The sequence below is a fragment of the Fusarium pseudograminearum genome, chromosome 4 (assembly GCF_000303195.2).
Source record: "Fusarium pseudograminearum CS3096 chromosome 4, whole genome shotgun sequence".
NCBI classification, from domain to species: Eukaryota; Fungi; Ascomycota; class Sordariomycetes; order Hypocreales; family Nectriaceae; genus Fusarium; species Fusarium pseudograminearum.
In genome coordinates this window covers 3,396,835-3,409,237 of record NC_031954.1, presented here as the reverse complement: position 1 = coordinate 3,409,237, position 12,403 = coordinate 3,396,835, and the positions used below count along the sequence as shown (strand labels likewise).

General features: G+C 48.7%; 4 protein-coding genes across 4 annotated transcripts, besides 3 other annotated features; 1 reads left to right on the top strand and 3 right to left on the bottom strand.

The window, feature by feature from the left end:
• Positions 1 to 878: 878 nt before the first annotated feature.
• On the top strand, positions 879 to 3,170 carry FPSE_04172 (uncharacterized protein; the record flags this gene model as incomplete). The annotated part of the gene is made up of 6 exons (XM_009257290.1): positions 879 to 923; positions 1,047 to 1,101; positions 1,160 to 1,236; positions 1,293 to 1,621; positions 1,673 to 2,896; positions 2,951 to 3,170. The coding sequence occupies 6 exons, from the start codon at positions 879 to 881 to the stop codon at positions 3,168 to 3,170; spliced, it is 1,950 nt and encodes a 649-aa protein (XP_009255565.1).
• Positions 3,171 to 3,738: 568 nt separating this feature from the next.
• Positions 3,739 to 3,767: a microsatellite.
• Positions 3,768 to 4,432: 665 nt separating this feature from the next.
• On the bottom strand, positions 4,433 to 6,096 carry FPSE_04171 (uncharacterized protein; the record flags this gene model as incomplete). Its single annotated transcript, XM_009257289.1, has 4 exons — positions 4,433 to 4,599; positions 4,666 to 5,524; positions 5,574 to 5,786; positions 5,833 to 6,096. The coding sequence occupies 4 exons, from the start codon at positions 6,094 to 6,096 to the stop codon at positions 4,433 to 4,435; spliced, it is 1,503 nt and encodes a 500-aa protein (XP_009255564.1).
• Positions 6,097 to 6,812: 716 nt separating this feature from the next.
• Positions 6,813 to 8,171, bottom strand: FPSE_04170 (uncharacterized protein; the record flags this gene model as incomplete). Its single annotated transcript, XM_009257288.1, has 3 exons — positions 6,813 to 7,100; positions 7,148 to 8,025; positions 8,099 to 8,171. 3 exons carry the CDS (start codon positions 8,169 to 8,171, stop codon positions 6,813 to 6,815), a joined length of 1,239 nt encoding a protein of 412 aa, XP_009255563.1.
• A 20-nt stretch (positions 8,172 to 8,191) lies between these two features.
• Positions 8,192 to 8,286: a repeat region.
• A 467-nt stretch (positions 8,287 to 8,753) lies between these two features.
• FPSE_04169 (uncharacterized protein) lies at positions 8,754 to 11,189 on the bottom strand (the record flags this gene model as incomplete). The annotated part of the gene is made up of 1 exon (XM_009257287.1): positions 8,754 to 11,189. One exon carries the CDS (start codon positions 11,187 to 11,189, stop codon positions 8,754 to 8,756), a length of 2,436 nt encoding a protein of 811 aa, XP_009255562.1.
• A 630-nt stretch (positions 11,190 to 11,819) lies between these two features.
• Positions 11,820 to 11,841: a repeat region.
• Positions 11,842 to 12,403: the final 562 nt, after the last annotated feature.

The following is a 12,403-nucleotide window of genomic DNA, read 5'->3' as shown; positions in this document are numbered from 1 at the left end:
CTATACACGGAGTTTTGAACAGTATTTAAGAGATTGTATTGGTTGCTGTGAGAATTGGGAGATACGAAAACCGGACATTGAAGACCGGACCCGAAGCCTACTTGCTTGGTCTCTTCCGGGCCGGCCATGATCCAACAATCCAACCCAGGTCAGTCCAGATCATTAGTTCATTTGCCTCCCCTGACCCGTCAGCACATGCCGTCCTATCCAATTCATATCGGAATTGGGGCACAAGATGAGGAGCCGAAGGCAAAACATACATCCGCTTTGGCACGTGATGAGTTCGACTGACAGGTATTGGCGTCATGGATATGAATTTGGATTTCTTGTAGGCGACTTCTCCCGATCCATTGAACATTGCAACGGAACAAAGATCGAGAGTGGGATTATTAAGTGTACTGCAACTGTAGAGTCATGAGGGTAGCAGAAAATTAACATCCAATTGAGCGTTTGGCCACGCATTTCGATCCCAAGTAATCTTGGTAGTTGAACGCATTCATGGGCATTGACTTCCGACTCACTATATCTCCAGTGGCTTACAGCGTAGAGAGCGTCCGATGTCCCCGGAGGCAGTGAACAGCAAACAAGTGTGCTGCTAATAAGCCATCGCTGATTGGTTAGGTCAACCGAGGAGCCGAGAGAATCCGTCCCGGTAGAGCCTCGCGAAGAGCAAGAGACCCAAAAAAACATCAAGAGGAATAACTCGATTGGCTGAGCCCTCGATACAGTGATCCCTTCTATTTCTCCAAAACCAGCCAAACCAAACCATATCCAACAAAAGTCCTACTCCTCCGCCACCCGAGGATATCGTTAAATCCCACCCTTCGATTCTCCCCGCGGATGCAGTTTGGTCTTGGTCATTGTGAATATAGTTGATGATGGCTTCTTCTATGGCAATGAGGAAGTTGGCCCTCGGGCCTGCCGTAAGTTGTCCCCAGCCTGGCCTCTTGCGATGGCTTCATGGAAACCTTCGGGTGCATTGACTTTGTCTTGCCATCGCGAGAAGCTTCAGCGCCTCCTCAATGCGCTCTGCTAACTTTGTACAGTTCACAAGGGCTGCCAGGTTCCCTACCCGAGCTTTCTCTACAACCCGACCTGTTTGTACGCTCTTCTCCCCGATCAGCCCGCGCGACTTCAGATGCTAATGGATCGTCTGCAGCCCGAGTTATTACTGGAAACGGTCCTCTACGAGCCAAGGAGGCCTCTCCTTTCGTGAGCAACAAATACGCCGTCATCGTACGTCTATTCGATCATATGCGAATCAAGGATATAGTCAATTGACGCTTTTCTAGGACCACGAGTATGATGCTCTCGTTGTTGGTGCTGGTGGTGCCGGTCTGCGAGCTGCCTTCGGTCTCGCTGAGGCTGGCTTCAACACTGCCTGTATCTCCAAGCTCTTCCCTACCCGATCTCACACTGTCGCCGCTCAGGGTGGTATCAACGCTGCTCTAGGTAACATGCACGAGGACGACTGGCGATGGCACATGTACGATACCGTCAAGGGTTCCGACTGGCTGGGTGACCAGGACGCTATTCACTACATGACCCGAGAGGCTCCCGCTTCCATTATCGAGCTTGAGAACTACGGCTGCCCCTTCTCGCGAACTGAGGATGGCAAGATGTGAGTCTGGGCTTTGGAATCCGCCTCAATGCGGCTACTGACCTTGTACAGTTACCAACGAGCTTTCGGTGGTCAGTCCAAGGAGTTTGGAAAGGGTGGCCAGGCCTACCGATGCTGTGCTGCCGCTGACCGAACCGGCCACGCCCTTCTTCACACTCTCTACGGCCAGTCTCTTCGCCACAAGACCAACTACTTCATCGAGTACTTCGCCCTCGACCTGATTATGCAGGATGGCGAGTGCCGCGGTGTCCTCGCCTACAACCAGGAGGACGGCACTCTGCACCGATTCCTCGCCAACCACACCGTTCTCGCCACTGGTGGTTACGGCCGAGCTTACTTCTCCTGCACATCCGCCCACACCTGTACCGGTGATGGTATGGCCATGGTTGCCCGTGCTGGTCTCCCCAACCAGGATCTCGAGTTCGTCCAGTTCCACCCTACTGGTATCTACGGAGCCGGTTGCCTGATCACTGAGGGTTCTCGTGGTGAGGGTGGTTACCTCCTCAACTCCGAGGGTGAGCGATTCATGGAGCGATATGCCCCTACCGCCAAGGATCTTGCTTCTCGTGATGTCGTTTCCCGATCCATGACCATGGAAATCCGTGAGGGTCGTGGTGTTGGTGCTGAGAAGGATCACATCTACCTCCAGCTCAGCCATCTCCCCGCTGAGATTCTTGCTGAGCGTCTGCCCGGTATCTCTGAGACTGCTGGTATTTTCGCTGGTGTCGATGTCCGCAAGCAGCCCATTCCTGTTCTTCCCACCGTCCACTACAACATGGGTGGTATTCCTACACGATACACTGGTGAGGTTCTTACCGTCGATGAGAAGGGTGAGGACAAGGTTGTTCCTGGTCTGTACGCTTGTGGTGAGGCCGCTTGTGTGTCTGTCCACGGTGCTAACCGTCTGGGTGCCAACTCTCTTCTGGATCTTGTTGTCTTTGGTCGTGCCGTTTCGCACACCATTCGTGACAAGTTTAACCCCGGTGATGCTCTGAAGCCTACCGCTGCTGACGCTGCCTCTGACCACATCGAGACCCTCGACAAGGTCCGAACTGCCGACGGCCCCAAGAGCACTGCCGAGATCCGACTTGCCATGCAGAAGGCCATGCAGACCGAGGTCAGCGTGTTCCGAACCCAGGAGAGTCTGGACGAGGGTGTCCGCAAGATGAAGGAGATCGACGGCATGTACAGCCAGGTTGGCATGAAGGACCGCAGCATGATCTGGAACTCTGATCTTGTTGAGACCCTTGAGCTCCGAAACCTGTTGACTTGCGCGTAAGTTTTATTCTTTTTTTCATGATAAATGAAGCAACACTGACATAATGATAGTATCCAAACCGCCGAGTCTGCCGCCAACCGAAAGGAGTCTCGTGGTGCTCACGCCCGCGAGGACTTCCCCGACCGAGATGACGAGAACTGGATGAAGCACACTCTCTCTTTCCAGAAGCAGCCTCACGGCAAGGTCGACCTGTCCTACCGAAAGGTCATAGGCACCACCTTGGACGAGGCCGAGTGCAAGCCCGTGCCACCTTTCAAGCGTACATACTAAGCTAAGCGTTCACGGACACGGACACGAGGATGAGTACGAGGACTGGGAAGGAGTTTTTGTTAGCTTGTTGGGAAACTTGGCATGCATGATTCTACACAGGGCAGCGTCTCCTTTGTAGCAAGAGTTGCGATATATATCCTTTGGGAAGAGAAGGTGACATAACTAGCGAGAGGTTGGTCTCCGCCGAGTCTTGAAAAGGAAGGCTCAAGGGGAGACGTGTATTTGTCGACTTTGTAGTTAAAAAGAAGTTAAGAGACTTTAAACGAAGATTTACTATGTACTTTGTTACCTAAGGGTATGCTCTCGTGCATGTTTAATCGTAGCTCGTGAGGTGAGATATGTTCCTATATCGAAGACTTGTTCTTTAAGAAACTCGCAGATCATCATGTTTGTGTATTGAGTAGTGGTCCTTTGTGCTGAGATCAAACTATGAACAACACCAGGACAATGTTGCTGAACCGAGAACAATGTTCAAACAACAACAAAACTATTGTATATAGTGGTCCGTGTTCAGAGGCTAAAAAATGTATAAACTCCAGCTCATTGCCAGCGGAATGAATCTCATCTCACTCAACTCAACTCAACTCAACCCAACTCCACAACATCTCATCCCCGTCACAGTCAGATTCACTTGTAAGACTCATCATTTTTTTCAGCAACCATACTACCACTTCAGCAAACTGTACCAGACCCAAAGTAGCTCATCATGTGTATCCAAATCACTCGTGTTGCTGCTTGCTGGCAATGCTATGTTGTGCTAGAGGCTTTTGGTCACATCCGGGTCTGTGGTAATATCGTGGACAAAGGTGGGTGCTTCGATGTCAAAAAGGCAGAGGTCTATGGCCCTCCGGACCTGCTCTGTACTTTGTGCCTGGAGAAACATGAGGGAACGAACAAACTGAACCAGAACCAGACGATGCCGCAGAAGCAAAATGTTTCGAGTGGTTAGGGTGTGGAGATCATGGTAAGGTAAAGGCTGGACTTTGAGATGAAATGGGCCTGGAGCCCCTGGATAGGTAAGGCAGGTAAGAAATGAAAGATGATTCCTTGGTATATGCGGCAGAATCAGTATGTTTTCTTTGTATTGTGATTTGTGTGGGAATGAAGAGCTTGATGATGTAGAAGAGAACGGCTATCTGTTTGAAGTAAACTTTTGGTTGCTTATCATTTGCTCATTATATGTGCGTAAGGCTCATTCGTACATTGGCCGAGTTCCCTTTGGTGATTCGGTGCTGTATAATTTGATAAAGACTATAATTTCTTCACTTTTGCTCTTTATCTTGTAACTCGCTACCTCTTTCTTCATCCTCAGTTGGTGGTGACACAGTCTTTTCTCGTCGAGGATGCCAGCCTCCTTTCCACCCAATCCAACCATCTTCCCTGGGACCTCTTGCAAGAGAGAATAGCAGGGACAATACTACAAATGCAACTAAACATCAAAGTCAGTATTCATGTATGAGAAGCAATAAATAGAACGACTGTGAAATACACTCACTGCTTAAACTGCCACTTTTCTTCCAGCCTCCACTGGCATACAGCCTGTTTCCCACCGCTGTACCAGTCAATTGGCCAGCAAAAGCCAGTGCCATATATGCCGTGTTGACTCTATTACGTGCCTTGGGGTTGATACCGAAAATAGCTGAACGATTGGATACCTGTGCAGTCTGCATACCGACATCTATACCTATAGCTTGGAGAACGGGACCTGCGACAGTAAAGTTTCCAATGAAGGTTCCTACGATCGCTCCTATCAACGCCAGGATCTGCCCACCAATAGTTGGTAGTAGAGCAACGTAGCGATCAATCAACCTTCCAATCAGCGGAATAGACATTATAGTCGCAAGTGCTGTCAGGGAAAAGAGGCCGATCTGCAGGGATGTATAGTCGAACGGCGGAGAAGCGAGTAGGAATGTCAGGGTTGTCCAAAATGATGTAAACACAGCTGACAATGTGAAGGCGATAAGGCAGGCCTGTATAAGCACGGGTTCTGTAACCATCATGTAAGGAATCGAAGCCAGCGCACGGAAATAATTGAGGCCATCCGGATTCGTGGATGGATAGTCAGGCATAAAGCAGAAGAGCACAACTCCCATGAGATACTGCAGTCCACAAGCCACCCAATAGATGTTGCGCCAACTGGTGAAGTTGGTCACAACTCCGGACAATAGTCTGGCCATGAGAAGACCAAGCATAAGTCCTGACGTGACAATGGCTAGAAGAGACGCCTTTCGATGCACAGGCGCAAAGTCTCCTACAAGAGGGACCATCAGCTGCGGAGTCACAGTGGTAGCACCACAGAGGAAAGATAAGGCGCGGAAGACAGTGAAGTCATTTGTGACACAGAGTCCTATCCACTGCAGGATGCTGTCAGCAAGGATACGATTAGATAAACGATGAACTCACCATTGTTGCAGTGGCAAAGACTAGACTGATGATAAAAGGCCGTCTCTCGAGAATATCTCCGAGAGGAAGAACAAATATTAGTCCGGCTGCGTAACCTGACTGTAGCAATGTCGCAACCTGGGAGGATTCTTCGTATGAGACATTGAACGTTGCGGCAATCTTGTTGAGAATTGGTTGGTTGTAGTAGAGGTTTGCTACTGTAATACCAGATGCCTACTATTGTCAGCAATCAACTTGTGCCGTAGGATGATCAACTCACCATAGCATAGAGAAGACAATGGCCGATAGACAAAGCTGGTGGCGACTCATCACTCCATCGACAATTCCTCGGCGTCAATATCCTGCGAACCCAACTGGACTCGTACTTTGAAGACTGCAAAACCACATTGTTAGAGCCCGTCTCTTCAGTTGGCGTAGCCGAACTCTGGACTTTGGTCTCTTCAGTAGAATCCTCAACGGGGATTGTTTCTTTGATGCTATCATCAGCAACATTTGACCCCTCGGGCCTATTCGAGGACGTCATCGCAGATTAACAGTTGCCAATAACAAGATGTGACAACAGAACGACAATTAGAGAACAATAAGCATGTTTGAATGACAAGACAGAATGTGAGTGGGACTGGGGGTAGTTATATAGAGGTTGCCATGATAATGGAGCAATTAGTCTAGATCAGTCAAAGTGGGATTTAATAACCGACGATCTCCTTAATGGAGTTTCGGAATAGTCAAGTAGTATCACGCAAGCTACTGGGCAGCTGAAAAGTTGGCTTCCTAAGTCTTAGAATACAAAAATAAAAAGTCTAAGAAGTGTGATCCAAGTAGCATAAGCTGGTCTACTAATTTCATTCCTTATACTCCAGCTAATGCTGTGTTGGCAGAAGTGCAGTGCGGTTGGCCGGGTATAAAAGTCCGAGGCAATACCCGGCTTTGAGATGATCGATGATGATGCAGGTGTACTATTGCAGTCTTCTAGCACCGATCTCGGGGCTCAATTGAACAGAGATCATATTTCATACTCTCAGCATCACGACAATTGATTCTTATTGTACCTCCTTGGGATAGATAGTTCAATTCCCAAAAATCTGGTCCTTTTCATGATGGCATGTAGTATAGCATGGCTGGCATATAGGATTTACCCTGACCATCTCATTTTTAACAAAATACATCATCCTCAATTCCCACCAACTCCACATCAAGCTAGATCTCACTCCTTTTTGTTTCATAAATCAAGCAGGGACTTTACCTCTTCTTGCCCTTGCGCTTGTTGGCTTTGCCCTGAGAAGCACCAGATGCCTTGGCCTTGCTGAGCGAATCAGTGCTCTTGTCGAGGAGCTCAAAGTCCTCGCCGGCAGAGTCGGTGCTGGGAGTAGGCTGGGGAACGTCAGAGTCCTCCTCATCGCCAGAAACCTCGAGCTCGAGGTCGGAGGACTTCTTGGAGAGGAATCGACCAGCGGTGATGTTGAAAAGGAAGATTGGGGCACGGAAGACAGCAGTGTCCTTGATGGTAGGCTTGGCAAGCTCGTTAGGCTGTCGCATGTTAGTTTTGTGGTGTCTTGAGTTGGGGAATTACTTACGTCAAGGAGGTACTCGTGGACCTCTCCCTCCTCATCCTCTCCCTCGAGATATACATCGCCAAGGGAGTCAACAACGAGGATCTTGCCGTTCTCAGCAACAACGCGCTTGCGAGCACCAGTAGGACCAGCAGTGGGGGTAGGAGTAGCAGTTCCAGATCCAGAAGCAACCTGAGCTCGGCGGGTCTTCTTGACAGGCTTACCACCGTCACGCTTCTGAGCCTTCTCATACATGCGGCGCTCTCGTCGGTTCTGGGGCAGAGGGGGGGCCTCTTCCTCTTCACTCTCGGGCGCAGCGGGAGGAGTAGGAGCGGGTGCAGCAGCCTCGACTCCAGGTATGTTGAAGCCACCGCCCCAAGCAGTTTCCCTGGCAAACTTGATGTAGCGGTCGACAAACTCAGTCTGACGTTTCCAGCTCATGTAGAGGGTGAGGTAGTGAATACCACCACCAACAACAAGGAAGAGACCAACGATGACAGTGCCCAGGCCGGGTCGGTATCGGTTGTAGTAGTAATCGGTGCCCTTCCAGAGAGGGAAGCCATTGGAAAGGAAATGGTCGTAACGGTCGCGCTCGGGGCCACGGAGGATGTTGGCAATAAGAGAGAGACGGGCCTGGGCCTCGCCGGCCTTCTTGACAGCGGTCCTGATCTCAGCATTGGTGGGAGGCTTGACATTTGCGCCCGACTTCTTGTCCTTTTCAGCCTTGGATCGCATTGACTGCCTGACCTTGTCGGGATGCAAGTTTCGGGTCTGCTTGCGGTAGGCCTTTGTAATGTCGTCGAGCGAAGCAGAGTTGGGCACACCGAGAATATCGTAAAAGTTGGCGGCCGGATCGGTCTCGTACTTTGAGATTTCATCTCTGATGCGGAAGATTTCGCGATCTAAAGAGCAGGACAAAAGGTTAAGACATGTTTAGACAGAGAGAGAGCGAGAGACATGTTGTCTAAAACATACCTTCTTTGCTCCAAGCAGCAGCCAAGGGGCTAAAGAGGGCGAGAAGCCCAACGGACAAGTACGAGATCTTCATCTTCGACTTGTACTCCGAGTAAGGAGTAGGTTGAAGAAGAGGAAAGGAAGATGAAGTGTGTAAAGAAAGAGAGAGAGAGAGAGGAAAAAAGAAGAAGTAGAAAGAGAAAGGGAAAAGCCAGGGGGTGTAATGAATGGTTCCTGGCTAAAGCTGGAGCCGGTAGCTTAAGTTAAGTTAGATCTGGACTTTTGGGCTGTCTATCCCTACCTCTGGGGACTTTTTTTAGTGGAGGAGGGGACCTATTGCAGAAGGCCAGCTGTCCAATACTCCAATTCAATTCAGCTCTGATTGCTCTGCTATTGCTCTACCGATTGGGACAAAAGCAAAGCGCCTCCAATCGAGGGTTTGGTTTGTCTAATAAAGGCAATCCAATCCAATACTCGACAATTAACCAATTGTGTTTGGTTGATGAATGATATACTGTTTGTAGTGGGTAGGTAGCTTAGCTGTTTGACAAGACCCTTTATGTTGCACTAAAGACTATCTAGAGCTATCAAACAAGGATTCAAGGGCAGCAATTCACGCTCGGTTTGTCCAACTCATCAACTCAACCAACAGATCCAATTCTCCAAGTTGTCAGTCTTAAGTAGAGTCATCATACATATCTACTCGGAATGTCGATTCTTGCTGTAAATTTCGCTTGAAAAACTCAGCTTGACGGGCAAGTCCATACTTTCCACCGCCACTACAATGCTCACCCCCAGGAATAAACAGAAACTCATAGTTCTTACCTGCCTTGTTCAAAGCGTTGGCCATCTGAAACGTTGAAGACGGGTCAACGTTTTTATCAAGGTCTCCCACGATCAGCATAAGCGGACCTTTAAGTTTGGAAGCATGTGTGATGTTGGACGACCTTTCATATGCTTCATCGACTGGATATCCCATCCATAGCTCATTCCACCATATCTTGTCCATACGGTTATCGTGGCAGCCCGAGTCTGCTATGCCTGCTTTGAAGAAGTCGCTGTGATGAAGCATTGCTGCTACGGCATTCTGGCCCCCTGCTGAGCCTCCCATGATTCCTACACGAGATAAATCCATCCATGGTCGAGTTGATGCTGCGCTCTTTAGCCAGGCAACATGGTCTGGAAGACCTGAGTCGTGGAGATTCTTGTAGCAGACATTGTGGAAGCTTTTGCTGCGCCAGTCCGTGCCCATTCCGTCGATCACTACCACGATGTAGCCTTTATCAGCCCATAGTCGTTCACGCGATAGAGGCGTAAAGGCTTTGGGGACATGAAAGTCATGCGGTCCGGCGTATATATCGTCCAGAACAGGGTACTTCTTAGTGCTGTCGAAATCGGCCGGGCGGACGATGATTCCGTAGATGAGAGTCTCACCATCCCGGCCAGGAACAACAAATCTTTCTGGCAAAGAACATCCTTTGTTTTCCAAGTCTTTTAGATCACCCTTCTCAAGCTCCATTATCAGCTCTCCCAATTCGCCGTCACGAAGGACAGTTGTAGGTGGAGAGTCAACCCTTGACCACGTGTCTGTCAAGTATCGCTTGTCAGGAGATAACGTCCAGGAATGAGTTCCATCTCCCTCTGTGAGAATCTTGAAATCCGATCCGTCAAAGTTGATTCGTGCTAAATGCCCATGGTACGGATCCTCACTATCCCTGAGTCCATAAGCTTGGAACCATATTCGACGCGCATCTTTATCCACAAACTCTATGACATTGACCATCCAAGATCCCTTTGTTATTTGTGTTTTGATAGTGCCGGTGGCTATGTCAACGAGATAGAGGTGGTTGTACCCATCTCGCTCACTCGTCCACAGAAGTTCGTCTGACTCCTTGAGGAATTTGTAGTATGTCTTTGTATAGTCGACGAAAGTGTTGCTTGTTTCCTCAACAATTACTCTGACATTGCCATCGACACCGATACCGATCACTCTGACATTCTGATGGCCACGTCCATTGAAGTAGAAGAGATACTCTGCACTGTCCTCCTTCCACTTGAGGTGATTCAGGCTGTAGGGGTTCTTGAAGAGCGTATTGTCGGTTGGAACTTCGTTTCGGCTCTTGAGATAAAAAAGGCGAGGTCTGTCTATCCTCACACGGTCGCCTGGTTTGAGGTACTTTTTTGTATGGAGTTTCGGCTCGATCTGGTCCTTTGGAGACGATTCCACTAGGCTGATTTTGTGGTCTTGTGCTGGAGTATACTGCCACGCAACTACATATTTCTTATCTGGTGACAGATATATGCGGCCCTTGTCAAACCGGTTCTCTTTAGTGCCGTCCTTGGACAGTTGAACGTCTTGGCCATCGTCATCCTTGTACCAAAGATTGAACTCTTTGATATGACAGGTACCATTCTCGAGTTCAGCAGTGTCCTCATCAGCCTCGGACTTTCCATCGTCACTAGACGGGGATGCTTCTGGAATGGAATCACTGAGATCTTCAATGATAGCAGCATGGATCCCCACGTCAGGTGCTTCAAAGACTGCCCTGAACTTCTCATCTGAGACGTCTACGAGTCGCCACACGTGACCTGTATAGGTAATTTGACGCTTCGTTTGACCGTTCTTGATTGTCCTGTAGTATACAGGCTTTCCATCCCAGTCGATCCAGTACACCTTGAGTGTCTTTCCAGTACGGTTTACGAAATCAACCGTGACAGCGATGTGACTATGCGAGGAGGCGACTTCTTTCTTGAGTAAACCCTCTGGCTCTGTTTCAAAGTCTCCATTCCACTCTTCAAGTTTGTCGTCTGGGCCGAATTGCCATTTGCGGTTATCGAAACGGAATCGAATGCATGATTCCTCGGGTACAGGCTCAATCCAAGTAAAAGGCAGGGCCAAGTCGTTGACATCCTCGTTTGTCTTTTGTCGTAGGACCTCGGCGAGCAGTTTGTGGTCGAACGCAAGCTCTCGGCTTTTCTGAACAATGTCGACAAAAAAGAACTGATGTTTGTCTGGCTCATGGCTTTGCTTGTACCAGAATGTATTTCCGCTTGGTAGCCATCGAGGTGTGACGTTTGTCGACTTGATACATGCTTCTACTAGGCTCTCCATTGCTCGAGTGTTTGATCAGATGGTAAGAAGAGAAGAAGAAGCATGGTGAAAATGAGATGAGCCATCGTGACAGGTGATGCTGGTGCCTAATGTGATACAATGTTCTGTCATCAATCAGCTGAGGCACGAGTGCATGCAGGTGTCCCAATTAGTAGTTAATATTCGAAAACATACGAATAAAATACATAAGCCATGATACGTGATAGCAGAACATGACATAGTCATTCAAAGAGTAGTGACAGATTTGGTTATCAGGCATTCGAGGGTTTGGAGGGGTGTAAGTTGTATTTGATGACAAGAAGCGGGGGTGGGGTAGGGTATATAAGTTGAAATTGTAACCTTTACCTTTACCAAGAAAAGCAGCTTGGCGCAGTGGAAGCGCGGTATGTTTACTCATTCACACGAATTCAAACTCGTACTAACTCTCCTCAGCCGGGCTCATAACCCGGAGGTCACTGGATCGAAACCAGTAGCTGCTATGTTACAATCTTTTTTTTTGGTTAGACTTTCTAATTCACACACAGTCTGCCAACTTTATCTTTACTTCCCCTTTTCGTTTGTTATTTTCTAGGTAGATAGTCGAGATACAATTCTTTTTCCTGACCTGTGGTTTACAGGGGAAAGATGCCGTTATATTAATTAAAATTTAAATCACCATATTAAGTTCCTTTTCTTTAGGTACATGACCGAACACCTATTGCCAAGTATCGTGATATCCACTCAACTATCGCACAATGCTCTCCAACTAAAGTCCATCAAATTGACTGAAACAAGTTCCGTCAAGTACACTTACCTGTCTGCATATAATGCCCAGATTAAAGGTAAATGCCGCTAAGCAACATGTCTTCGACTTTACAGACTACGCAAGCCGCCCAGCGAAGATGACATGGTGCGTCCAGCGTGATAAACCATACCGCCGCTTACAAGTTGGTGCTTCTACTTTGTCCATCCTGACTTCAGCCTCAATAAGCTTGATCTGAGTCGTTTTCAGCATGAGATATAAAATGGGTACGGCGACCCTATCCGATGTGAGCTTTTTTGCATCCCTAGAGGTAGTAATGCCGACTGTGCTCAGCACTATCGCGAGGAACTCGGGGCATGTGGTGACGACTTGGCGCAGGTCCGAGAGGCCGAGAGGGCTGAAAAGGATCCCGAATATGCAGCTGTGCGAGAGCCCCGGGGCAAACTTCCTGGCCTGCCTGCATCACGGAGGT